At 34.6% G+C, this 27,734-nt stretch overlaps 3 protein-coding genes, 1 long non-coding RNA gene and 1 other non-coding gene across 6 annotated transcripts; 4 read left to right on the top strand and 1 right to left on the bottom strand.

Annotated features, from left to right (window-relative positions):
- Positions 1-9,550: 9,550 nt before the first annotated feature.
- LOC129903307 (exocyst complex component EXO70I-like) lies at positions 9,551-12,649 on the top strand. Its single transcript, XM_055978829.1, has 2 exons — positions 9,551-10,567; positions 11,182-12,649. Exons 1-2 carry the CDS (start codon positions 9,752-9,754, stop codon positions 12,526-12,528), a joined length of 2,163 nt encoding a protein of 720 aa, XP_055834804.1. The 5' UTR covers positions 9,551-9,751; the 3' UTR covers positions 12,529-12,649.
- A 687-nt stretch (positions 12,650-13,336) lies between these two features.
- On the top strand, positions 13,337-16,639 carry LOC129904054 (F-box protein At3g12350). Its single transcript, XM_055979580.1, has 2 exons — positions 13,337-14,438; positions 15,821-16,639. The coding sequence occupies exons 1-2, from the start codon at positions 13,542-13,544 to the stop codon at positions 16,292-16,294; spliced, it is 1,371 nt and encodes a 456-aa protein (XP_055835555.1). The 5' UTR covers positions 13,337-13,541; the 3' UTR covers positions 16,295-16,639.
- Positions 16,640-17,742: 1,103 nt separating this feature from the next.
- Positions 17,743-19,859, bottom strand: LOC129904245 (LIM domain-containing protein WLIM1-like). Its single transcript, XM_055979787.1, has 5 exons — positions 19,545-19,859; positions 18,759-18,855; positions 18,638-18,681; positions 18,394-18,483; positions 17,743-18,252 (listed from the first exon to the last, which is right to left on the bottom strand). Exons 1-5 carry the CDS (start codon positions 19,677-19,679, stop codon positions 18,037-18,039), a joined length of 582 nt encoding a protein of 193 aa, XP_055835762.1. The 5' UTR covers positions 19,680-19,859; the 3' UTR covers positions 17,743-18,036.
- Positions 19,860-22,405: 2,546 nt separating this feature from the next.
- Positions 22,406-22,523, top strand: LOC129904810 (U5 spliceosomal RNA). The gene has a single exon (XR_008770488.1). It is a non-coding gene; the product is annotated as a U5 spliceosomal RNA (small nuclear RNA).
- A 2,447-nt stretch (positions 22,524-24,970) lies between these two features.
- LOC129903956 (uncharacterized) lies at positions 24,971-26,849 on the top strand. 2 transcript variants are annotated; one of them, XR_008770330.1, is made up of 3 exons: positions 24,971-26,151; positions 26,503-26,662; positions 26,776-26,849. It is a non-coding gene; the product is annotated as an uncharacterized LOC129903956 (long non-coding RNA). The 2 variants fall into 2 exon arrangements; XR_008770331.1 differs by having other exon boundaries at positions 26,771-26,849.
- The last annotated feature ends 885 nt before the right edge of the window (positions 26,850-27,734 follow it).

The following is a 27,734-nucleotide window of genomic DNA, read 5'->3' as shown; positions in this document are numbered from 1 at the left end:
AATGAAGCCCCTTCCTCCAGCGCTTGGACCCCTTTAGAGATAGGGAAAAGGCCTTTCTCCCCTATCGAACGGGAAAGTTATAGGTTTTTCCAATTGGATGGAAAAAAAACTCTGGTAGTCTAAAGCCCCGTACAAAGTTAACTGTTTTAACTGTTTTATGTGGCTGTTGGCCCACGACGCATGTCTCACACGCGGAACCTACAGAAAACAGGGTTTCATTTATGACGCAGGTGCTTCATGTGTAATAGCGACGTGGAGTGCAGCAATCATGTTTTTTTGCAATGTCCAGTGGTTGGTCAGATGTGGATTCTCTTTTTTAATCTCTTCAAGACAACTATTGTTATGCCACCCACAATTAGGGAGCTACTGACCAGTTCGAATTCTAGGGGTATTAGCAAAGCTCTGGAGAAGAATTGGTATACCATCCCCGCCTTCTTATGATGAGCTTGTGGAAGGAAAGAAATGCCAGATGTTTTGAAGGAAAGTCAGTTAGTGGAGTCTAATAAAGTCACTCATCTATTTTTTGGAGTCAGTTCCTCATGGTCACTCAACTTAATGATATTACCTAGTAAAGTCATTTATCTATTTTTTGTTCCAGTAAAGTCACTCAAGTTCATACATATGACTTACAAAGTAACAATGGCTAGAAAACTACTTAGAAGTGAGTTGAAATGATTTTGAATATAAAACCACTTACCATCCATACCATATATCTTAGAAGCTTGAGTGACCATTAGATAACTCACTGTTGATAATCCAGAAGTGCTCATCCATTCATTTTAGAAGCTTGAACGATAGTAGGGATTCTATCGTAATGTGTGCCTGCTTATAAGGTGAATGTTAAACAAAGCTCTGTACGTTAGACTGAAAACACGACCAACAAAATTGGCCTTGGAACATAGTCGAACTAGTGTATTATGTAGTGACAATGCCTGCTTATAATGTGAATGTTAAATGAAGCTCTGTACATCAGACTCCAAAGAAGACCAACAAAATTGGCCTTGGAACATAGTCAAGCTAGTGTATCACATAGTGACAAGTAGTACGAAAATCGATTTGACGTTCAAGTTCTAATGAAGCCAAACTCTATGAAATCAGTACTTCAGCGTTAAAGTTATTAGTCATTCCAGAAGATAAGTCCTGACCAGCTCTCTTTTGGTTCCATCTCTACAAATCTGATCAACTTGTTTTCTTTTATCACTGTTTTCTCTTTCACTACTTTAACTAATACCTCAAGAACTCTTGAAGGAACTCTTAAGAGAAATACTATCCATAATCTGGAACTCTTCCTAAATCACATTCTTGTAAGCATGCAATGGAAGTTCAAAACCTCTTCTAATCCCACATGTCTATTACAGGGAAATAACAACAGATTGTCTAAAAGCACAATAAGATCTCTGCTGCAATATATTTATAAACGAAACAAGGAAATTGGACAGTGCAGCATTCAAAAGGACTTACAGTGTACTCCCAACCATGTTGCTCAGCAAATGCCTTTGTTATGTCTACACTATCAAAAACGATAATCCTGCCTCACCAACATATGATAGAGGGTCTCCTGTGGATGCCCATCAGATCAATGGATTTTCCCGCCCAAAAGATGCAATCAAACAGATGCTTGGCTACAGTTCTATTACTTAAAAATAGTATCAGAAACAAAATATTTACATCGGCAAAACAGAAGCAGTTTTTAGAATTGCTCTGTTTAGAGACCTGAGATACTGGGCATGCTGAAAAATGCTTACAAGCTATACAAAAACTTAGGAAATAAGTTATCTCACAGAGAAATACAAGTTCTGAGGATTTGTTGAATCGATAATTCTTAAATATCCAAAGTGTTCTCAGAGAACAAAATATAAATGTTTCATCATGAAAAAAGGTAAAGAGTGGTGTGTACTTCTGTGTAGACAAGAAATTTGTTTTCCACTTTCCAACCTTTCCAGAACCTTGTTGAGTTGCAGTTCTTGCACTTTCCAATTCCTCAGTATTGTGTCTGCTTCATTGGTCGAGAAAGGAAAGGGGAAAGTGAAGATGACAACGATGACATCATCGAGGGAAATTCAAATTGGGGAAAAATATACGTGTACAGACCAAATACCCTTTATTTCCCACAAGTGAACATGTGCACTCCATCTCAGCAAATTTGTGCAATTTGCGTTGGAGCAAATCTCAGTGGTATGATGAGAATAAAGGACAGCTAGGAATGGATAATAAAGGGTTCACTAGAGTTGGTTAATTTGTTATAGACTAGGCAATGAAATTAAGACACTTGTACAGCTTTTATTTTGTTTCTTCTTTATTTTGTTGCATATACACATGTATAAATAAATAGGTGTACAGTGGAGTAAAATCATCAGAAGAATTTCCCAAATTTTCATCTCTTTCAATTATCTTTAAGCTGTTTTTCTTTTCAGTTTTTTCAGTCAAGTTTCTTTATGGTATTAGAGCATAACTCAAGTTCCTTTACAATGGGAACTACTGTGGCTGCTACAGGGAATACTGGATTCAATTCAAAGGATACCAGTAATTCATTTTTTCTTCAATCTACAGAAAATGTCCTTTGTGAATTCCATTTTTGAAGGAAGAGGATATGGTGGTTGGTGTAGGTCCATCCTTATTGCACTCTCATCAAAAAAATAAGTTGGGTTTCGTTGATGGTACTTGCAAGGCCTCAAATCCTGTTTCTCCCTATTATAAACTCTAGAACAGATGCAACGATATGGTAACCTCTTGGTTACTAAATTCACTATCCAAAGATATCGCTGACAGTGTGATCTATTCCAAAACAGCAGGACCTTTGGAATGATCTTGAGGACAGATTTGGTCAACCAATGGAACTAAACTTATAGCATACAAAAAGAATTGAGTGATTTAGTGCGAGGATCTAATGCTATAGCTGGATATTACACTAAAATGAAAAGTTTATGGGATGAACTTGACATTCTAAATGTCAAAACTGTTGTTCCTGTGCTTGTTCTTGTGGTGGAAAGACTTTATCTGCTAAATTTGTTCAAGATGAGAGGTTGATAAGGTTTATGGATTTGAATGATACTTATTCACCTGCTAGAAGTAACATTTGTATGATACCTCTTCCCTCTGTTAGTTTAACGTACTCTCTAACAATACAAGATGAAAAGCAAAGAGAGGTGTCTATGAACTTACATTTTTCAGGAAATTCTGCATCATTCTTGGCTACTGATCATCATTCTACAGGACAGAATGATTTCAGAGGAAAGAAATCTAGTTTGGTTAAATGAAATTGCAAGAAACCAGGACAATCGGTGATTTGGATTACCTGCAGATTTTAAGTTCACCAAAGCCAAAAGGGTGCAGGGGAATGAAAGAAGTAATGTTAGTTTCACTCCAACTGAGGGAGATGATAACAATCAGGGTACGATGAACACCACTTTTGCAGTGAATCAGCACACTCAAGATCAGTTTTCTCAGCTAGTTCAACTACTTCATCAGGTCAAGAACAGCCCACCTGAGTCTTCAGCTTCAGATGTTCATGCTAACTGTGCTGGTAACAGTCCATATCCTACTGTTATTTCTTGTCTTGTATCTATCAACTCTACTCATTGAATCTTGGATTCAGGAGCAACAAAACATCTTTCTTTTAACTCTAGCCTATTCATTATTCTTCAACCTCTCCCTGTACCCATTAATGTTAATCTTCCTAACTCTACAAGGGTAAAAGCTATTCATATAGGCATCTCTTTCCTGATCTAATCATTCATAATGTTCTTTATGTTCCCTCTTTCAAGATTAATCTCCTATCTGTTCACAGATTATGTGTTCAATTAAAATGCCTTATAATCTTTTCTTTCAATGGGTGTATGTTGCCGGGCCCTTCAGTAAAGAGGCCACTGGATCTTGGTGAAGTCAGGGACGGGTTATATTAGCTAGACTCTGAGAGTTTACCTTCCTAGAAAATCAAAAATAGTTTATCTTCAGATGTTAGGAATTTGTTATCTATTTTTGTTTCTAGTTCAGTAGTAATCAAAGGAGACTCTAGCTAAAGCTTTGGCAGAATAGACTAGGGCATCTGCCCATTTCAGCTCTTTCACTTTTCAATCTGTGTCTCAATGTTCCTCTGATATTTGCCCTCTTTCCAAACAATCAAGGCTCCCTTTCCCCATCAGTGAGATAAAAACTAAATCTATTTTTGAACTCATCCATATAGATACTTGGGGACCTTACAAATCTGCTACATACAATGGTTTTAAATATTTCTTAATTATTGTGGATGATTTTAGTAAGGGGGCCTAGACATATCTTTTAGAAACAAAGAGCAATGCTTTTTCATGCTTCAGTATTTCCTTGCCATCGTTGAAAGACAATTCAACACTAAAGTAAGAAAAAACTGATCTGATAATGCTCTTGAATTAGGGAAAAGTACTTCAGCCATTGATTTTTAAAAAAATTCTAAGGGGATTATACATCAAACTTCTTGTGTTTCTACCCCTCAACAAATTGGGATAGTTGAGATGAAGCATTGAGATCTTTTAGAAACCTCTAGAGCTCTTTGTTTCAATGTGGTTTACCTATTCATTTTTGGGGAGAGTGCTTATTGACTGCTACCTTCCTAATAAATGGATTCCCTTCTAAAGTTTTACAAGGTTCTACTCTTTTTTCTGTTATTTTTGGTCATTCAACTAATTACACTTGTTTGAAAAGCTTTGGCTGCCTTTGTTATGCTTCTACTCTTTCAAAGCATAGGTCCAAATTTGAACCAAGGGCAGTAGCTAGTGTTTTCTTAGGATATCGCTATGGTAAAAAGGGTTACAAACTTTTGAATTTACATCCTAAGAAAGTCATAGCGTCTAGAGATGTTTGTTTTCATGAAGACATTTTCCCTTTTCACAGTAGCTCATCCTCTGAATTTATTCACACCAAGTCATCTCCTATTTCTACCATTCAGTAGAGAGCACAAACAGCCTACTTATTTATCTGACTATATATGCAATGTAGTTTTTCTCACTAATCTTACTCAAATCTTGTTTTACTTTTTTTATCACTCCTCCTGCATACCCTTTTTTAACACTTTCTTCAATTAATCAACAAGTTCTTAATTCTGCTTCTACTATGGCTGAACCATTTACTTATGCACAAGTTGCTATGCACCCTGGGTGGCAACAGGATATGGCATGTGAACTTGAAGCCTTGGAGGCTAACAAGACTTGGAAGTAGTTCAACTACCTCAAGGGTGTTCAAAGTAAAACAAAGGTCTGATGGGAGTCTTGAAAGAATAAAGGCAAGACTTGTTGTTAGGGGTAATATCCAAAGAGAACGTGTGGATTTCAATGAAACCTTCTCCCCAATTGTGAAGACGACCACCATAAGATGCATTTTATCTATAGCAGTCAAAAGAGGTTGGCCTATATCACGATTGAATGTTAAAAATGCATTTTTACACGGTAAATTACAAGAAGAGGTATATATGAGGTTTCCCCCGAAATGCCCTCTCCTAGTCCTATCATGTTTGAAAACTTGGAAAGTCTCTCTATGATTTAAGACAGGCTTCAAGCCAATAGTATTCTAAGCTTACTTCTGCTCTTAATTTCAAGGGATTTGTTTCCTCTTTAAATGATTACTTCTTACTTTTTTAAAAGGATGGTGATTCAATTTCTTTAGTTGCTGTTTATGTGGATGACATTATTTTGACATTATACTGAATTTAAAATCAAGGATCTTGGAAACTTACATTATTATTTTGGAACTTGAGATTTTAAGGGAGCCTCATGGTCTCATTATTACTCAGCAGAAGCACATTTTGGAGCTGCTATCTGAATATGATTGCTCCCATCTGCCACTTGTTTCTTCACCTCTTGATCCTGCAACAAAATTACAAGCTCATTATGGGGATTATTTGATTGATCCTACTTGTTACAGAAGACTTATTGGCAAATTGAATTACCTCACTCATAAGCGACCTAATGTTTTCTATGCAGTACAAGATCTCTCTCAGTATATGAAGGATCCCAGGACATCTCATTTTTCGGCTGCACTGCGAGTTCTTCGATACCTCAGAAACAATCCCAGTCAAGGTCTGTTTTTGATAAGTGATCCTTCTGTCAAATTGGTTCCTTTTTGCGATGCAGATTGGGGATCGTGTGTCGATCCGCGTCAATCAGTCAGTAGATTTTTTATCACTCTTGGAGGCTCACCTGTTTGTTGGAAGTCAAAAAAACAGGTCTCCATTACCTTATCCTCAGCAGGAGCTGAGTATAGCTCTATGAGAAGAGTTGTGGCTGAATTGACATGGCTCAATTGCCTTCTTGCTGATATGGGATCTCTGCCGGAGCTCCGAATTCTGGTTCATCCCTATGACAATACCGCACGTGGAATTGGACTGCCACTTCATATGGCAACAATTCCTCGTAGGCCTGATTTCTCTGTATTATGTTTTGGCTTATTCTCAAGTCACCGATCTCTTCACCAAAGCCCTATCTGGAAAATCTCACCACACCGTTCTAGGCAAGTTGGGAATCTCTCCTTGCCCTCCAGCTTGAGGGGCGGGGGTGAGAATGGTATGCTCGATTCCTCAAAGGAAAGAGGAAAGTGAAGACAACGACGACATCATCAATGGAAATTCAAATTGGGGAAAATACATGTGTAAAGACCAAATACCCTTTATTACTACAGTGAACATGTACACTCCGTCTCAGCAAATTTGTGCTGGAGCAAATCTCTGCCATGTGATGAGAATAAAGGACAACTGGGAATAGATAGTAAACAATAATGAATTGCAGTGTTTCAATGTTCAACACTCAAAACTAGATAACGTACAAAGACCACTGACAACTAAGCATCCCAATCTCTCCCTATTTTGTTAGAAAAAAAGGGGAAGAAATAAAGAACAAACAGGATATACTTAAATTTGTTCTCTAATATGTTTCTGGAAATTTTCTTGACAAGAACTATAAAAAAGTAATGAAGTTAATTGCTTTGAGAAGAACTATAAAAAGTTTCAAATGGAACTAAGTTGATATAAATATATATAAAAATTCAATATTGATGCCTACATTATTTTGAGCTACCAACGTTTCCTTTATTAGCTTGTGGACAAGGGAAAATGTAGTTTGTCAATCAATCTAAGTTACATAATGCAGAATAAAAAGTTACCATATACATGCACACCAATAGGACTCAAAACTTGTTCTTGTACACTGTACGTGCACCTTATAGAGAGACATACAATGTGAGTCAAACAAATTGAGATAGATATTTTTTATCAGTAATTTGAGATGGAAATATTATGAGTTAGCGAGAACAAAAAGTGTGCTAAGTAACTTCCTAATGTCTTCATCCACTACGCTTTGGGTATGTGATTCAACATTGTAAATACCTTAAAATTTACTATCTCTTCTCATTAGCTACTGCGAATTAATAGTGAATCAAGAAAACTCAGATAACTGCAGTACTAGTCTATAAAGCTCTTTACTTGACGGCAGGGGTATAACTTGAGGCAAACATAATGTATGTACAACTCTAGTTGAGTCTTTAGTGTTCACCATAGATTGAGACACATATTGGAGAAAATTGATATGTAAAACATAATGTGCCTATAATTTATTCCTTAATAAATGAAATACGAAATCTGTGAACAGGTTGAGGTTACTAACTACTCACACTATAATATTCTTTCTATCTCAAAAAGAATAAACAAGATTTAAAGTACGAGAACCAAACTATCTACTCCTAATTGTCTTTTTATAACTGTGGTGTCTGAGCCAACTTTCCGCATCACCTCCCACCACCCTATAATATGAGGTTTCAGGTTCAAAATCTAGGAAAGACAAAAATACCTCTGACTTAGCTCAGAATCTGCTCGTGAAAGAAAAAGTCACATTTTTTCTTCATTGTGAAACATAAAGTACTCGGTGTGTTAGTTTTAATTTAAAACCAACATCATAAAACGACCTAAGTATATATTTCCAAATATTGAACATGAAATTCGAACAGCCATACAAAAATTTAGAACATTGTATATAAATTTGGCACGAATAAAAAAGGAACAATCACGATTCACAGAGGCGTAAGTTTGATGAAGTACATACTCTGCGACGAAGGCGTTCCCGGGGAATTCCTGACTGTGCCTACTTGGCCGGGTTTGATTTCGACCAAGGCGTCGGAGAAGGACGAAGAAGACCATGATGATCGGATATGCTGAAACCTAGTGATGGACGCCGGAGAAGACTCGCCATTGCAGAAACAAACTGGAATCGTGTGAATTTACGCTATGAATGAGCGGGAAAGAGTTGAAATGGACAAGTTAGTTTCTGGCAGGTGCTATTGCTTTGTTAGCCTAAGAAGGTTCCAGCTCCTACTTTTGGGCTTCAATTGGGCCTATTCTGTATTTGGGCCAAACTAAAACTCAGGGTAAAAATTCATAAATAATCAGATTAAAGTTGATTTAGATTCATTTTAGGAAAAATTACCTAAATACACGTTTTATTTTAAAAAATTATCAAAAAAATAATAATAAATAATTACTGATTTTAGCGATATTTTTTATTTATTACCATCTGTAGCAATACATACTGTCATGTATTAAAAGTGAATTGTGCATGCAATATAAATGTATTATAAGTGTGTTAAAATATATTATACTTGTTTGGTAAGAAATTGACACACTTTATTATAAGTGTATTAAAGTATGTGATAAATATATTATTCATGAATAAAACTTGTATTATATGAGTTTTATAAATTATTCTCGCTAATATGTATTAAAACTGTATTATAAATGTATTATAAGTATCCAGTGAAAAAGATATATTATTGCTATAAATGGTAAATATTTTCTTAATATAGTAGATTTATATAAGTTTTCCTTTTATTTTACCATGATCTCTAAAAAAATACCATTTAGAAAAATTTCAAAAATCTCTCTTGGTTACACCACTCATACATCTCTATCCTCCTCTTGTATACATCCCTTCACTTTCTAACACATCACTCCCCTCTCGTTGATGATACATCTCTATCCCCCTTTCGGATATATCCCTCCTTTATGCATTCAGATGTCCTGACCCCTTTCTGATACATCTATATCCGCTCTCTAATACATCTCTTCCTTATGTATCTGAATGCCTGGTGATATATCCATGCCTGCTGATGTATTCGAAATTTATAAATTTTAAGAAATTTTTGTAATTTAAAAAAGAGTAGAAAAATAATATAATTAACTCTGAACATTATAAGATTTATGTAAATTGCACTTAATTTTAAATCAAATACATAGTCCAATTTCTTAGGAACTTTTGAAGATCCATTAAAAAGTTAGGAATAATTTATTTCAAAGTTACCATAAAATTAGAGTTACTTGATGTCTTTTGGACCAGGCTACCGGGGGAGTTGATCGGATGGTAAACATTTTTACTTTCAATTTTAAGATTGTGAGTTCGAGCTGTCAAGGAACAAAAAAGGAACATTGAAATGCACACAAAACGTAATTGTTAGAGCTCTTTAAATCAAAGGTGTCAAAATTAACCCACAAATATATTGAAAGACATTTATACGATGAGACGGCAAATTCAACTAAGAATGCCCAAATCTTGTCGCTTTCGTCATATGTATCTTCCTCCGCATTGCCATTTGTGTTTTCGTTCTCATCGAGACTTAGTCCTCGGTAATTTCTCTACCGTCTTCTTCCTCTTTTTTGCCACCATTTTGATACCCTCATTGTTTAATTGTATCATTAATTACACCCCCACAAATCAAAGAATCATCACCAATCACTAAAACAATGTCAATGGAGGAGCTAAAACAAGATGATCAAATCCTTTCCAAACTTAAACAAACTTGCTCTGATCTCAACAACCTTCTTCAACTCTCATTCAATGTCGAAACAAGCTTATCCGAAATAGACGAGAAATTCAATGTAATGCAAGAAAATCTATCCATTGCTTCAAGAAGAATAGCTCCTTTACAATCACTTTCCATTGCCAATAAGGCACTCGATACGAAGATCAACAGAGCAATTTCTCCAGCTCTTTCACTTCTTGAAAATTTCAAACTTTCTGAATCCCTCCAGCGTAAGCTTCTTCAACTTGCTTCTAAATTAGCTAACGAGAAATCGTTTAATAAGAGGGTTGAGAAGTTGATCAAATACGTTGACACGGTGGATGATTTGAATGAGGCAATTAATTCAATTAGCAGAGAGTGTGAACCAGCTATTCAGAAGTTGCAAGAAGTGGTTGAGTTTTTAAGTAGGACAAAAGCTACTGATCAATTCAGGACGCATCGGTTAAGAGAGACTTTGATTACACTTAAAGCTCTTTGTGAAACTGAAGTTGATGCTATGAGATTTGATGGTCTGCTTGATGATGCTTTGTTGAATTTGCAAGATGAATATGAGAGTTTGTTGAATAAGATGAGGCATAGGAATTTTATGGAGTCAAAAAGTGATTGCAATGATGATGATGATCAAGATGATGTTGTTGCTGCAGATATGGTGTGTGCAGATTTAGGAAGTAATATAGAAATTGAAGTGCTTACAAGAATATCTGAGACATTGGCTGCAAATGACTGTCTTGACATATGTATTGATATCTTTGTGAAGGTAACAACTTTCTCCTTCATATTATACAGCAGGTATTTGATATCCATGATCGTCGATGTTTCTATGTTGTTAGAATCAAACATTTACCATCAATACCAAAAGTTATATATGATAACAAGGGCATAACTTTATTTTTTAATTAAGCCCACTAGCCAAACGTCATGTTCAATCATGATTCTGATTGAGGCCACCCCAGCCCCCTTGTGGGCCTTGTCATAGGCAGGATGTTGACGTTACCCAACATATGTTAAATTATGTGATCATCTCATCTTAAAGCTAAAAGCTTAATGTGTTGGAGAGAATACATGTTTATTTACTTAATTACGTCTTCAACATTGTAGGACTCGATTCCTGTAAGTGGCTATTGACTAAATATAGCCCTTGAATCACAGTTAAAATCTTCTAGTAACATATGTATTATTCATTAGATGACATTAATTAGACACGATTAAGCTCCATTTACGTTGATTAATTATGGTGATTCCAAAAGTGTCACATAAATTGGGACGGGGGGAGTATTATTTCATTCCAATAGTTTGGAGTTTGCTCAATGGCTAAAAATTTAATGTATATGGCTACTAATAATGATCATGGTACTCTGCTTCATCCCACAGGTAAGATATAAAAGAGCAGCCAAAGCATTGATGAGACTGAACCCGGAGTATCTAAAAACATACAGTCCGGAAGAAATTGATGAGATGGAATGGGAGAGCCTAGAGAGAGCGATATCCCTTTGGATCCAACACTTCAAGCTTGCTATCAAGAATGTATTTGTATCGGAAAAAAAACTCTGTTGCCAAGCTTTAGGCACAATAATGGATGGAGTAATATGGCCTGAGTGTTTCATCAAGATTGCGGACAAGATAATGGCTGTCTTCTTTAGATTCGGGGAAGGGGTTGCACGAAGCAAGAAAGAACCCCAAAAGCTGTTCAAGCTGCTAGAAATGTTTGAATCATTGGAAAAGTTAAAGCCCGAATTCTCAGAGATTTTTGCTGGTGAAGCCGGTGCTGATATCTGTTCGAGATTTAGAGAACTAGAGAAACTGCTTGTACATTCTTCTACCAAAGTCTTCTTTGAGCTTGGCCTTCAAATTGAGGCTAATCAGGATGTTCTTCCACCTCAAGATGGTTCGGTTCCAAAACTTGTTCGTTATGCCACTAACTATCTTAAATACCTTCTAACAGATGCATATAGCGCGACAATGATCAGAGTCCTCAGGACTGAACAAATATGGAAAGCAGGAGTACTTTCAACACCCGAAACAGATGAAAACTTGCTCAGAGATGCCATGTTCAACATCGTGGATGCAATACGGAGGAATGTTGAATCTAAAAAATTGAGGTATAAAGACAAAGTATTGCCTCACGTGTTTGTCATGAACACTTATTGGTACATTTACATGAGGACTAGAAGTACAGAACTCGGGAAACTCATGGGAGATCAGTATATGAAGAAGACATACAAAATTGTGGCTGAAGAATCAGCTTATTCATATCAAAAACAAGCTTGGGGTCCTCTAGTGAGGATGCTGGACAAAGAAGAACTTAAAAGAGTTGACAAAGACGGACTTACAGCTATGTTACGAGGGAAAATGGAGGCGTTCACCAAAGGATTTGATGACATTACTCAAAGGCATAAAAGCTTTTATCACATCCCTGATGCAGACTTGAGAGAGCAAATGAGAGGCGCTACTATGAAGCTTGTTGTGCCTGCATATACCGAATTTTTGAACAATTTCGCATCTTCTTTACATGTCAAGTCCTATCCTTCACTTGAGTACATAGAAGATTCATTGAATCAGATGTTTGAGGTTGCTGATCATCATAAGAGTTCTGGAAAATCATCTTTGAGGCCGCGACAAATGAGAGATCCTTCGTATGGTGGTAAATCATTATCAGGCGAACAATCTCGCAGGAGCAAAGACTTCAGGAGGTCCAAGTTGAGTGCCATTGATACCTGATAAGTTTTTTCAAGTAATGTGACTTGAAGAACAACCATTTGTTAGAAGAAATGTGATTGAAATCTTTTTCTTTGTAACATTTGTACTAAGAAAGGGCACAAACAAAACGTTTGTAATATGATAAAGCATTTGGTAACAAACTACGAGTAGTTAAATAAATATTTCTTACATTCTTTCAAGTTGAAATGAAGAGCAAAGTTACTTATTTGTTCCGTCAATCAAAATAATTACATTCGTTAGTCAAATATATATTATTTTATATTAAACAACTATATTTTATGTATATCATACAATAATATACAAAAAATATACATTTGTTGACTACTATTTTTGGGAAACGCTATACAATATAGTTTTCCCGAAAATACTATTGAGGAAATTAGCTATATTGTCAACTTAAGAGGTGGCTATTTTGCAAGAAATTGAGGAAAATGTGTCATAATACCCCCAAAAAAATAAAAAAATTTACAAATCGCCAAAAGAAAAAAAAAGAAGCAGCAGCACACATTAGTGGAGTGAAATGGTTAATTGCTTTTAATTTCCCAAGAGAAAAACTCAATTGTGTGAAACTCCCCATTTGAAATAATTACTAAATGGAAAATCATAACAACTCAGCTCGTTGAATAATTAAACTTTTATCGTTAATAGATTTGATTCTCTTATCTCGTAATTCTCTTTTTCTAAATCTATTTTTAAAAAAAATAAAAAGTTATTTACGAAATCTCACACAATTAAATCAAGCCTTAATCCATCGAAGCATGAAGCATAAATAATTTAGCTAGTTAATTAAAATTGAAAACTACAAAATAATCGTAGTGAATTTACTAGTCATTTTTTCCGTGCAAGTTTCCTTTCAAAGCTCCCCAGTTGAACCACACATCAGAAGAGAATAATCCCATTTCCCAAATAGAATAATTCCATCATCAAAATCTTCTCCTCTGACTATTCCCATCAAGAAAACCCGCAAATCACCAATTTCAAAGAAAAAACCCCAGTACCAAATTCGAACAAAAATGGCAAAAACAGATGAAATTCACACCATTTCTTTATCATTCACTGATTTCCCAGAAGATGTGCAGCTCTGTATCCTCTCATTCCTTACTCCATCAGATATCTCCAATTTCGCCTGCACTTCAAAGCGCTTTGTTTCTCTCTGCCGTGATGATCCAAGACTCTGGTTTTCCATGTGTCACCGCAAATGGGGATCCAAAACCCAGATTAACAAATGGGGTAGTGGTAAGATCTCGTACAAGCTTCTTTACAATACCCTTTTGGAGTATGAGAATCTCATTGGGTTCTGGCGCCGTAGTGGTGCTGAATCTGATTCCCCGTTGATCTTTTTCGAGTGGGGTCCGTTTCATATAGCTGGTTCGAGGGTGAAACCCTCGAGAACTGGTACTTATGAAGTGATAAAGTTGCCATTTTTATGGATGGGTATTACCTCTAAGGGTGAAATTGTTAATTATCTTGACCCTGTGGGGAAGGTGGAGTTATCAGAAAATGTGATGAATTTAGATGATTTGGGTTTTGCTGAGAGTGAATTGGTTCCAGTGAATGTGAATTTTGTGGGAAGAACTCATGTTGTTGTGGAAGAAAATGGTACTGCATTTGGGTACTCTTGTAATTCTCCACAGAATAGAGGATTTAAGAATGTTTCAAGCTCAGGGAATATAAGGGAAGAGGAGTACGAGGATTTATGTGTGTCCCCTGGGAGTTTACCGGACAGGTTGATGTCTGATATTTATCAATATTTTGCAAACAAGACAAGTCCTGGTGGAAATGGGTCGGCGAGGAGGCAGAGAAGGAGGGAGAGGGAAAGGCAGGGAAGAAGGAAGTGGGAGCCTGAAGATTATGTGAAAATAGTGAATTGTTCACCTACACCAGCCAGGCCTTTGCAGGGCTTGTGGAAGGTCTTGTTCCTGATTCTTATATAAGTTTGCAAATTTATGTTTGTGTTTCTTGCCCGTGGAAGTATTCTGTTAGAGAAAAACTTGATCTTTATCAGTAGTTATGTTTTTTCATGAAATTAAGGGTTGGCCTTTGATTTGTTCTTAGAGATTTACATACGTATAAGTAAAGCATCAGACTTTATAGAGATAACTAGGGAGCAGGTTAAGGTGTAACCAAAGGCTGACCTAAGTAAGTATAAGTAAAAGTGAGCAAAGAATAAAACTTTATAGAGATGACTAGGTAGAGCCTTGATTTTTGATAAGGTATAATCTCTTGTCATTGTATACCGGGTAATATGCATGTATGTATTCTGAGTGTTGAATTGATATAAACTATTAATCTTTATTAAGTGTATGAGCAAGGTGTATGACACTAAAAACTAGCCGCAAACTGCTTTAGGGGGAACTGTGCTTTAAACTCTCCAAGCTTTGGTAATTTGCTCTAGTTATCTAATGTTATGATGCCGCTAACCATTATGTACATGAAGGACTGATTTCTGACTTGTTTCAATATCCTTATTTTATTTTCTGTTTTCTTAGACATGACCTGAAGTCCTGAAGATAGGTTGATCATAGTTGGTATTTTTGTGGTTCTTCTGTACTTATTCCTCTCAATAAGGACTCTATCATTTGACTAATGTACTATAAGAGGTTCTTCTGTAGTCCAGCTTATTCCTCTCGATAAGAAGTATCATTTGACCAATTTACTAATAAGAGGTCCAAATTTCCTTCCGGAACTTGAAGGTAACATCCAGTTCCAAAATTCCAAGTGATTTTAGTAGTAACTGCTCAACCAAGACATATATATAGACTTGTACATTTGAATTAAATGCTGGTTTTGCTTGATGGTTCAAGTGTCCTACTGTCTCTTTGGAGGATTTCAGCTGTAACTGCTTTTGCTGCTGTATCCCTTCTAGTCTTTACCCTAAAGATATAGGTTTACTAATTCTTCCAATCAAGGATGTATCAATTTTTCTCAGGATTTTTAAAGATTCCTTCAGCTTTCATGTTCTATGAGTCTCGTTCTAGCTTATTTATTGGGCATAAAGTTGAACTGTTTTGATTAATTTCGGTATGTGACTGTCTGATGTGCATCCCTGTGCGATCATTTTCTTCTGATTGTCTCTTTTTAGCCAAACTACTGTGCTACTAAATACTTATTCACCATTAGGGTTAAGGGGTAACTTCCATTGACTTATGTTTGAACTGCATGAATTGCAGAGTATTTAGTTTGCCAGTTTGTACATACTGTGTACCTCCCTTTTGCTGAAAGACAAAATTGGGGCATACTTAACTGCAAAAAGGCTGCTCATCTGATGTATTGGCTTTGCTTTTCACTGCAGGGATTCTGCGATGACATGACTTTAGAGTTCTTCCTTGTCTCATATGATGATATTGGTGGCATTGCTTGCAGAAGGCTTGTGGAATTATGTAAACCTTTCTCTGCCTATGCCCCAGTATTTTGGACTTCCAATTCTACATTCATTGAGTCGCCTTTATCTTCAGAAGAAGAAAACATATATGAGAGTCGCATGCATATTCGGCCCCTTGCTGAAGCTGATGACCTATGTGAGATTCTGCCTAGTGTTGATAAGAGAGTAATTTTGTGCATGCTTTGCATGAACTCAAGCTACGACTTGGTTATTCCTGATTTGGCAGGAAGCACTGTAAATCCTAGGCAGGCGGAGGGAAGAATTTGGCAGTATGAAAATGGGACCTTTGGGTTTGGGTTTCTGCGAGACAATTACGTTATAGACTTGAGATGTATTGCTCAGGATGGTCAGATATTGGAGGCAGCAGATATTTCTGGTGAATGATCTTGCTGTGTACATTAATAGACAAAAGAGAGAAAATGCAGCAGCAATTTTCTATTTATATTCTTTGTACATATTTATGCTGGGAAGATTCTGCTTCTGTTGTAACATTTCGTGACAACTATACATTGTTTTCAATGTAACCTAGTTATTCTCAAGCTTCCTTTTCTGTGAATGGATTTGACTCTTTTCCTACTATTTATACTTTCCCTTTTGGATTCTTTCAGTTTCATTTTGACATGGCAGAGTGTAAAGACGATTAGCTGATTGAACTTTGATACACTGATTAATCAGCATTGAAAGTTTTCATTGTGTGTGTAGCATATTACATCTTTGTTCCCTTTCCCACAATGTTTATTGTAATTTGAGGTTAGCTACTGGCAGTGTGTATTACTATTTGTTGCTTCATTTGTTTTGTAGTTGCTATTTTTGTTACCGTATTTTTCTTTTCAATTCTGCTTTGAAAACATTCCTTTTGAGTTGAGGATTTATCGAAAACAATCTCTCAACCCTTTGTAAGGTCTGTGTACATTCAACCCTCTCCAGACCTCATTTGTGGGATTAGACTGGATGTGGTGTTGTTTTCGGCTAGCTGCTGGCAGCTTCTGTCTCACGATAGATCTCTTAAGGACTTCCTGAATTGAATGGCTGGTGAATTTTGTGAACTTTCAAACATCCTGCTGATCACTGTTGCTTTCACTTTTTCGTTTGTTGTATACTGAGAAATTGATTCTTCACAAGTACTTGTGTGTTTGATTCAATATCTTTTGCCTTATGCGGAAAGGATATCCGAAAGTTGTACTCTCTTATGCCAAGTTTTGCCTTTTCTTCTTACAAAATTTGTCTTTCTCCCCTTGTCAAGTTTCCAGAGAGCTAATGGCTTAAAGAATTGCTATCCATGACATTATCAAGTAGGAGAGTGGATGGAAAAGGCTGAAAAGTGGTTTTAAGCTGGGTGCAAAATGTAATGTCACAACAACAACAACATACCCAGTGACCAGTTTAATCCCACAGGTGGGGTCCAAAGAGTAGATTGTACGTAAATCTTAGCCTGCCCTGTGGAGGTAGAGAGGTTGTTTCCAAAAAACCGTTAGCCTTCCTGAGCAAACTTGGTAAGGTTGTCGAATATTTTTGAAATTCTTCTGTTTATTTCTTAGTTACTAAATAGATATTCTGTATTACTAGCAGTTATACCACTCTAGCCTTGAAAAATTGCAATGGAGAAATGGTAGTTAAAAAGTTTCTTCAAGGACTTGGATTAAATTGTTAGGGTCTGTGCTGTTGACGTATCTCTTCTTGCCTTTCTAATGAGAAACTTACTACCTAGAATTCCTCAAAAGGATCTGTAAGTGCAATCGAATTGGAAAAGAATCGCCTTCCATCATCTGGATCATGTGCGATTCAAAGAATTCCATATCTAGTTGGAGGAAGAAAGATTATTTTGCAAAGAATTTCATGGCACTGGACAACAAAACTGTATTATATTCAATCTCATTTAACATCCACACGATACAAGTGAAGCATAAGAAACAAAGGTCAAAAATCTTCACACACAGAAGTAGATTATAGTTCAGCATCAAATAAAAGGAAGCTGAGAGAAAACATAGGCTGCAGAATGGAAGCACATTAATGGACGCTGCTGAAGATCTCAAGCGAAATAACGCTAGCACATTCAGATTCATGAATATAGGATACAGGTAGACATGATAGCGGAAAGCTAAGGAACAATCAACTTTTTCAGCTGTTTATGATTCTGCAGTAACTTCTGTTGTTATCGCAGGGCTCATCTCATGATCACCCTCAAGCTTGCTTAAATTTCCTTTCTCCTTGATGAGTTGAATATGGTGATGCTTACAGTATAGGCGCCCTTCATGTGCGATATAGTTGGAAGGGCTAATTACACACCCTCCATGGCTACATTTGAAGCAGCTCTTGTGGTATGGTGTACCATTAACTGATACCTATAAACACACAATCAAGATTTAATATGGCATGTATTGCACAACATTAGCATGAAATAGTGTTCACTACACAAGCTGTGAATTTTTGGAATGTGTAACAAATTTTACACGAGATTACTTAGTGCCTATTGGTGGTGTTACCTTTTCTGTTGGATAGACAGTGTTCTTGCAGCCAAAACATTTCTCCCGTGTTCCACCAAAAATGCTTGTCACTTTAGCTACCTGTGATTTCTGTTTCAAAGATATAACTTGCATTTAGTAAGTGAAGGTAAAACTCTGCTATGTTGCTTGGACTCTCAAAAAATGTACCCGTCGACATTTTTAAGAGTCTGAGCAACATATATATTCTGTGTCAAGCAAAGCTCGATCACTCATTGTCAATTACCTCACTGTCAATGAGCTTCTGTGGCTTCACAATTTTTGGTGTCCCTGTAACATTTTGAATTGTCAATAAGTTTTCTGTTTTGCTAAAGTTATTTGGAATTATTATCAATGTTATCCTCTACCTTCAAAGCTTTTATCCAAACTGCCAGTTTGTTTGAAGAGCTGATCAAAGTGTGGTCTACAGTAAAGAACTCCTTCAAAGGAATTGTAGTTGCCAAGCTGCCAATTGGATACAGTTGAAGAACAGTAAAAGTTAAGCTCCAATGCCTTGAATATTAAAAGTCCAACAGAAACTGATGAAATTTATAGCATCTCCAGAGTGGATATGACATATAAAGCTAGTATAATTGAATAGAAAACTCAAATCTACTTCTTTTGACTATGAACAAGTCACACAGACCTATTCAGAGACCAGTTTACAGAGTGCATATTAATTTTTGCATAAAATGATCCTGATGATTGCTTCAGTAATCGTATTATTTTTTGTTGTTATTGTTCTCTTTTTCATTGTTTTTACTTTACATGTTGTTTGATATGTTTTTCTTGAGGTGAGGGTGTATCGGAAACAACCTCTCTACCACCAAACTCGAACCCTACTTGTGTGATTACACTGAATTTGTTATTGTTGTTTGATCCAGATGACTTATTAGAGTTAGATCTTGCAAAACCTGTGTAGGCAATGGATGGAAAAGAAGAAAAGTACTTGAAGCTGAACAAGAAATTCTTATGTCAGACAGATTATCTCTATGGGATTTCCATGAAAGACAAAATAGATGCTATAAGTAAGATATACATGAGAAAGTTATAGTCTTTTTGTTAGTTTGGAAGAAAGTTATAAGAAGAAAATAGTAGGTGATTTCTTTCTATCTGTCCTAAATTTAGTAAAAAAAAAAGTGATAGGAAGAAACCTTGAGGGTGCCCTTGCAGTGATGGCATCTGAAACAAGCTTTGTGATAGATTCTGTTATCTGCAGTTAATTTGTCAACCAGATAGACAGTCTTGTCACAAGCCATGCACTTTTGGGTTGTTCCTGCAAATGCCATGGCTATGATCAAAGTTTCTTCCCCTTCTTTTCTTGATTTTTCTTCAGCAGAGAGCACTTGGTGTTGGAGTTTGGAAGAAAAAATAGAGAGGAATGGCTGTAAGATAAGGATGAGAAGCCAGATGAGAAAGTATGATGATGATGCTGAGAACAGCAATTTATCTAATTAGGGAAATAGACATTTTATCATCTTGTCCCCAGTATACATCACCTAACAACTATGCAGACTTTTTCCTTTTTCTCTTTCTACAATATTTTTATCAATTTTTAAAGCTTCCTATCTGTAAATATATACTCCTAATTTTTTTTCTTGGAACTACAGAAAGGTGAGGTTAAAAGAAAATGATTTGCAGGATCTTTGTCCTATGACTTAGACATGGGGTGTTTGGTAAAATATACAAGTTTCTTAAAAATCAAGAAACTGATTTTCCTTGCGAGAAATAAGTTCGATAAATAATATTTTATATTGTCTTTTTTTCACCTCCGCAACTTATAAGTGTTTGTCTAAATCATGGAGTATATAAATGCTATTAAGACAATATTCTCTGCTTACTTATAAAATATCAAAAGATTAATTAAAAAATTACTTATTATCTAGAAAGAATTCTCCTTCATACCAAACACACCGATAGAGTAATCAAATTTTGCTTGGTAAAACCTTCATTCATAACTAATAAAATTGGTGAAGGATGAAAAATCAGTGAAAATAAAGGAATGAAAGAAGTGATTGTTCCTTGCATAGGCATCAAAGTTCACATGCTTGTTGGAGCCCAGTTTGGTAGAAGGAGACCTTTTCTTTGCTCTATTGTCTATTGATATTAGCAGCATCACACGAATCATCATCATATCAACTCTCAATGAAATATCTATTTGCTGTCAAAACAAATCATGCATTACTTCCTCAGACTTAATTTATGTGACACCATTTGAGAAAGTTCATGCTAATGTTAACTGAATTGTCTTTATTTAAGTCACTTTAATATTTATTTTTGGTTGACTTTTCTTCACATTATATAGGACTCACTAAAGGTAAAATGGGGATGATATTAGTTATCAAATAAAGAAAAATGATATTCTTTAAAGAAAAGAGTATCGTATAAATTGAGACAAATGAATTATTAAATTATTAAAACATGTTTGGATTATAACTATGAAAGTCATAAATTAAGATTTATAACTTATGATTTTTGATTTATTTTTATTAGTTTGACTTAAAAATAAATACTTAATTTTTTTATTTTTCTAAATCCAAATACTGTAAAATTATTTTTAAACTAATTAGATTTTAAAACACCTAAAATAAGTCAATTCAAATCAAATTTAAGACATCTGTTTTTTTTCATTCAAAAAAAATATTATTGTTTGGTGGACCATTTTCTTATCAACCTAAAATAAAGTTATGCTGGACCATCTTATGGTACAGGGTTATGCTAGACATGATTTTCAAATTCAATTTCCTATACAAGGGAACATAACCCCACCCTCACACACACAAATAAAGAAAAACATCTAAGGAATCTGTCACATGGCATAATCATATTATTGATCTGTCAATACCAGCCACTGTTATATTTTTTCAATAGGAGAGTAGAAAAGAATCGTTACTTCATTTTGTAGGTTAACATATCAATTTTGATATAAAGAGTATTAAACTGGTCAATTTAACTTGAATTTAAAAGTTCTTTATTATTATAATAGTAGTATTACTTCTTCTTCTTTTTTCATCTGATGTTGATATCCATATTGGAGTTAGATTAATTTAAATATACATTGTAGGACCCATTTTTAGAGGCGTCACTTCTAAAAAAAATTATACCTAAAATAGAATTCAAAACATTTAATTAAAGATACAGGAATCCTAACCATTTCATACTATTAATTGTCACACTAGTATATGAGTGTTATCAGTTTAAATATATTTTTTTGAAATTTTACAAGTTTAATCCCCAGTGTCAAATTCTTAATATTAATGGATAAAGACAGAAATAATTCAAAGTACGTTGAGCAGTCAAGGTCCCTTAGAAATACAATCATTTAGTAAATCATTGTTCCTTAGAACCCAGAGTTTGGTAAAAGAGGATTTTATCCTTTGAGTGTAGTAGATTCATCTAATGACAGATATGACAATTGTCAAAAGACTCATTTGATAATTATATATTAGTAAAACGTAAAATAAATATGGTTAATAAGTATTACAAGTAATTACAAAAGACTCATTTGATATAAGTGACGAAGTTTCTTATTTTATTGATGGAGTGATAAGCTAGTATTCATTTATTTTTATATTAAAATTTTGGGTTCGAGTTCTGAATATGAAATTGTTTTGTACGTAAAGTTTTATTTTTAATGTAGAACTTCACGATGAATTTCCAGATTTATGCCTCGATGCAAATACCTTACATCTTTCACTGTGTGAGAAACAAAAAAAAAATCTTAATCTAGACATGACAATAATATTTCGACAATAGTGTAAAAAATCTTATTAAAGGTAAAATCGAAAGAGTTAAGCAAATTGTTTCAAATTCGACAAGAATCTTATTTTCTGGTGGCACGAAGAGGAAATTGGCCCATTTTTTTCAAGTTTATAAGTGTATCACTCTAACATTGGAACAGAAAAAAGAATGCAAGACTGTTAGCATACTTTATCCCACATCGGACACAAGCAGTGGAGCGAACAGCTTCGCCCCTTATTTAGAGTTGGCTCCAGCAAAATCAAAAAAATCACACAGCCACGCAATTAGCACAAAGCGAACTATTCTTTCGCCTTTTACTAAAGAATATCGTGTGTGAGTTGCATTCAGTGGCATATGCCAATTTTTTGGAGGGTTTTCTCTTTTAGGGAAATCCCCATCAAATCATATTTAAAAATATTTCTTCTGTAATTTATCAGAACCCAAAAGAATGTGTTTTTTAAAATTAGAGCATGAGTGCCTGTAAATATCTCGTTGAACATTCGTTAACACTTTGCTTCTGCTTGTCGTGGGAATATTAACAATATCGAGCTTGTAATTGATTGTATAATTAGTACTTGAGGGATTTTTTATTGTTCAGAATTATTGTTTGAATTATTTTTAAGATAGATGTTTGAATTTTTTTTTATGCATTTTCATTTATTGAAGTTTTATATTTTTTAGGAGATAAATTACACTATTAGCAAAATTATATTTATGATTTTACAAAGACAATATTGGAAAGTATGGTTCAAATTACGTCCTTGAATATTTTTTTTAATATGTGTGCATTGCCTCACAAATTCACTTAATATGGAACGGGAGAAGTATTGGCATCATCATAATTGAAGAAGCTTTTGAGGACTATTTGACATAAATTTACCCTATGTAGTTGCACAATAAATAGATCATATAAATTTAAATTTGTTTGGATCTTATAATAGAAAATACTGAAATTTTGAATAAAGTATTTTTTTTTTGAATTGAATACTATAATTTTGGATCAAATATTGCATGTCTGAATCGACTATTATAGTTGCTATACTTTGGAGTTGAATTTTTGAATTGAATAGTGTATTTTTGAATTGAATATTGTATTTTTATATTGAATGCTATAATTTTGGATCGAATATTACACTTATAAATTGAATATTATAATTTTAAATTAAAATATTGTAATTTTGATTCAAATACCACATTTTAATTGACCAGTATACTTATTATAGTTTCGAATTGAATTTGTAATTTTGAATTATATATTATGTCACTTTGACCTTGTTATGCTTTAATTCTCCTTAAAAAGGCAAATTGATCCATGATCACGGCCAAAATTTTATTTCTTTATCTCAAATGAAAGCCTCCTTTTTTGCAAAAAATTGCTTTAAATATTTTACTTTTGCTATCTAACGGTCTTTATTTATGATTTCAGTAAAAATAATTTAAAACTTGTCAATATCATGTCATGTCATAAGCTAAATGATCAAAATGAAGCGAATGATGAGTTCGAAGAATGTAATGAGTCTGAAATCGTTAATATGGCAAATGACAAATGTGTCAAAGAAATCAGAATAAATGTCCATTTGACAGAGACTCAAAAGATGCATCAATTTGCTTAGACAATACATCGATACATTCATATGATAATATACCACGGTTACACATCGGCTCGTCTCTCACAAGTTGTCGATCAACTCAAATGCTCTCATGAGATACTTTGTTTGAAGATTTAGAATTTTCTTTTGTATCTTTCCACGTAATTGCATCATTTGCTTGTAATCGTTTCTATGCTTGTTTGTTTTAATATCCGTTTTTGTAAAGAACTATGTATGACCTGAATTTTCAAGAATGAGATACGTAGGCGGCCTATGTCGGCTTCGGTCACCCCTTTATCAATTTTTAAAATTCCCTTTTTGTGTTTGAACTACGATTGACCTAAATTCTCAAGAATGAGATACGTAAGCGGCCTATGTCGGCCTCGGTCATTTTCCTATTAAAATCTCTCACTTCTCATTTATCTCCTGAGAGGGGAATTACGTTTGACCTGATTCCTGTCTCAACGGAATACGTAGGCGCCACAACGGCTCGGTCACATTTTTCGTAAGATTTTCATTTCTCTTAATAATGGATACTGGGACAAAATTTTTGAGAGGGACTAAAAAATTCTAAAGAGTGAGATCTTTCTCCAACAAGTCACGACTAAAGATGCATTAGAAAAAGCGACTGAGGCAGAATTTTTGAAAGGATCTCAAAAATTCCATAAGTCTCCCATCAATAGTTCGAGATTCACTTAAACCTATTAACTGGGACATAAATTTTTGAGGACCACCTCAAAAATTTCAAATCAAGTATAATCAAAGGTTCGAGATCAACTTCAAATGGTCCCCATCTTAATAAGAATTTAAAACTAATTTTGAATGATCCCCAGCATTATTAGAAGATCTTAGTCAACTTTAAAAGTTCGAAGTTAACTTCAAAAAATTCCAGCATTTTGAGAAGTTCAGAGTCAACTATGAAACTTCTCAGCTATAATAGATTTCGAGAGGACCATATCAAAATTCTCCAAGTTTGAAGGATCTCCAGAATCTCCCAAACAAGCTATCGAACACGTCAAAGCCTCGAACTAGAGATGTGAATTCAAGCTTTATGTGATTTGAAATTTGGCAGTGATCTTTTTCAAACTTATTTTTTAAAAGTTTATTTTCTGTAAAAGATTTTTTATATGTGTCAAAATATTTTGCGTAATCTATTGAGAAATGAGAGATTGGAGCGATCAACCGAAGATAGAAAAATAAGGAGGAAGCCACTGAAGAAGTCAATACAGATCAGTTTGTTTAAAACTAACAAATTTTCTGTGGATGCAGATTTATAAAGATGTCAAAGATCATCCTATTCCTCTGTTCAGCAAATACAGAGAAATCAAAAGAACAAATAGCGCCCAAAACCAATAATTTTTCTTTGAAAGGAGGAAAGTCTTTGAGGTTCATAAAAAAAATATTCAAAATACAAGTAACGATGCCTCTTTCAAATCAACGGCAAAACATGAGCATTAACGAACACAAAGTATTCGAAATTGAGAGCGATATTTTCACACTAGTGTCGAAGTGATTAGGCACTTTGTACACATTCTTAAGAATTTTTCCTCAAGTAACAAGAGCCCTAAGAAAGTGGTCCCATCTACAGAGTTGGCAATTTCGGTACATCCATTGTTACCAATCTCGTGCATCTCCCTCTAGAAAGAAAGAGCATACATTCAAGCGTTGCTCATCTGGAACATTGTAAGTGTCAAAACACTAATGAGCTTGGAAATCCCAACTCTCTGCGTTGGTACCATCAAACTTAGATAAGTCAATCAGTGCAGATTTATCACGTCGAAATGGATTAAGGGCATGGGGTGGAACTGGAAGCACCTGGTGTGGGGGTTGCCGATTCAGTGTGGGTGTTGGTGTAGTATGCTGATAAAAAGTTTGTGGAAGTGGCATAAATGACTTAGTTTGCTGATTCAATGTGGGTTAGAGACGGCGCCGGAGGCGAAGGGTGCAATGAAGCCAGTTGAGTTACAATTTCTTGTAAGGTAGTGTTGATGAAGCCAACGACTTTAGAGTGGCCAACAAATTGTTCTTGAAGTTGTTTCACAGCCTCATCAAGAGATTTCAGACAAGTGTTGTGTGCACCATCACCCATGGTAGAAGGAGGGACAATGAAAGCACCAAATGTAACAAGAGGAACTTTGTATTAAAGATAAATTGATTGCAGGTCACAAGAGGAACAGGTCCTCTTCTTCAGGGAATAACAAAAGGCAAAACAAAGGAAAAAAGAAGAAAAGGGAGGTTCCAGATCTGATTCTAAGCAACAAAAAGAGAAGCAAGTTCATCCATGGCCTTCTTTAGTGAAATCTGTCACTATTTATACTACTCTAGCAGCTATTGCTCTTGCTTCTTTGCTTACATCTCAGGCAGAGTTTGTTTTCCTTTTGCATCTGGGACTACATACTGATCCAAGTATTGTGGCACCCGTTTGTACATGGTACTACGCCTGTTGTTGTCCAGCTTGTCTTGCTGAGTCGTTACAAGTATCAAAATTCTCTATGTAGGAATTTTGACCTTATTTCTAATATTTCAATCTAATTTTCATATTCATAAATTAAATAAAAGAAAGGTTACATATCATATTTCTTTGTTATTAATATATCTAATATAAATTTTACTAGTTGTAGTAAGAAAGAACTTGCTTTCCCATTTAAAAGAAAGTAGATTTCTCTTTTGGTGGCAGAAGTCACTAGAATTTCAAGTTCGATTCTAAATAACTTTAATACCCTGTCTATTTTCTGTATGTTTTTCCGTCGCAAAACTAACCTATATCGTAATGCCTTTATAGGTTACTTTGCAAAGTGAATATTTCTTCAGATAGGAGGAACTTTGAGGGTTAGAATTAGAACTTAGAAGAATGGTGTTTGGTCAAGTAGTGATTGCCCCCCTGTTTTCGGCAAAATCACTTATTGCAACGGGATGTCTCAGTTCCTCCAGCTGATCGGACGGTAATGTATTTCAACCTTTTGGGTTTTTCTGTTTTCTGCTTATTTAGATAATCTTCTATTGTTAGAAACAAAAATATTATTAAGGTGATTTCTTTTTATTTTTCCTAGCTAAGCGGATAGAGTTATTGCTGGTGGGACCAAGGGTGGCTCAATAGAATGAGTGGCCTAAAGCTAAAATTTAGAAACGTGAGTTACACTTCTTTAAATCTTTTTAAATATATTTTACTCTCGTAAATTCTAAAAAAAATATTGTAATATATTATAATTTAATAATTAATTTTTTTAATTGACAGTAAGACAAGAATAAATATATATAAATTATTGTATGTTACATAACAACAAAAATGTTTAAATCTCTCTTATTGATTATAGTTTTAATTTTTTTTAATAGAATGAAATGTTATTTTAAAATTATTCTAAATTTTTTTTAAAATAAAATTAAGACTTCATTTCATTAAAGATGCCAATTAAAGTATCATTTCTTATATAATATTTCGTAATACTTTAAATTACAAGAACCAATATTTTAGTGATTGTTACCTTTAGAAGACATTCAAAGTTAAGACATTTAAATTTAATTATTTGATAATCTAATTAGTTTGAGTTTGAAATGTTTAATGAAACATCTCAAAGAATTAAAGACAATTGTACAAAGTCAACCTTAAGACATGGTTGATTCAAATTGAAGTGAATTAGACAAATGAAAAATAAAACATAACTATAAATTTAACTATTTACGAATTTTTATTATAATTATATCAATAATAAAATTTTAAAATATGTGCATAATAATTACTAAAAGATTAATAACCACCTATAACAATAAATACATAATTTTTTTATATTCTACTTAGGGTTTCTTCTAAGTGTGCTTATTGGCGGTGCTTCACAATTAATATCGACATTTTCACATATGTATGTTTCTCCTTCATCTCTTGTCTGCTCAGTGCTTTTGATTCTTCGTTTAATCGGTCGAATTTATTTCTTTTTTGTGCATCTTCGGTATGTTTTCGTATTTGAGCGAACTGAATTTGGGGGATTTTTGGCCTTCTCATTTTTTTGGGGCCTAAAG

The sequence above is a fragment of the Solanum dulcamara genome, chromosome 9 (assembly GCF_947179165.1).
Source record: "Solanum dulcamara chromosome 9, daSolDulc1.2, whole genome shotgun sequence".
Taxonomy (NCBI): Eukaryota; Viridiplantae; Streptophyta; class Magnoliopsida; order Solanales; family Solanaceae; genus Solanum; species Solanum dulcamara.
The sequence above is the reverse complement of the archived record's forward strand: the minus strand, read 5'-3'. Positions and strand labels throughout refer to the sequence as shown.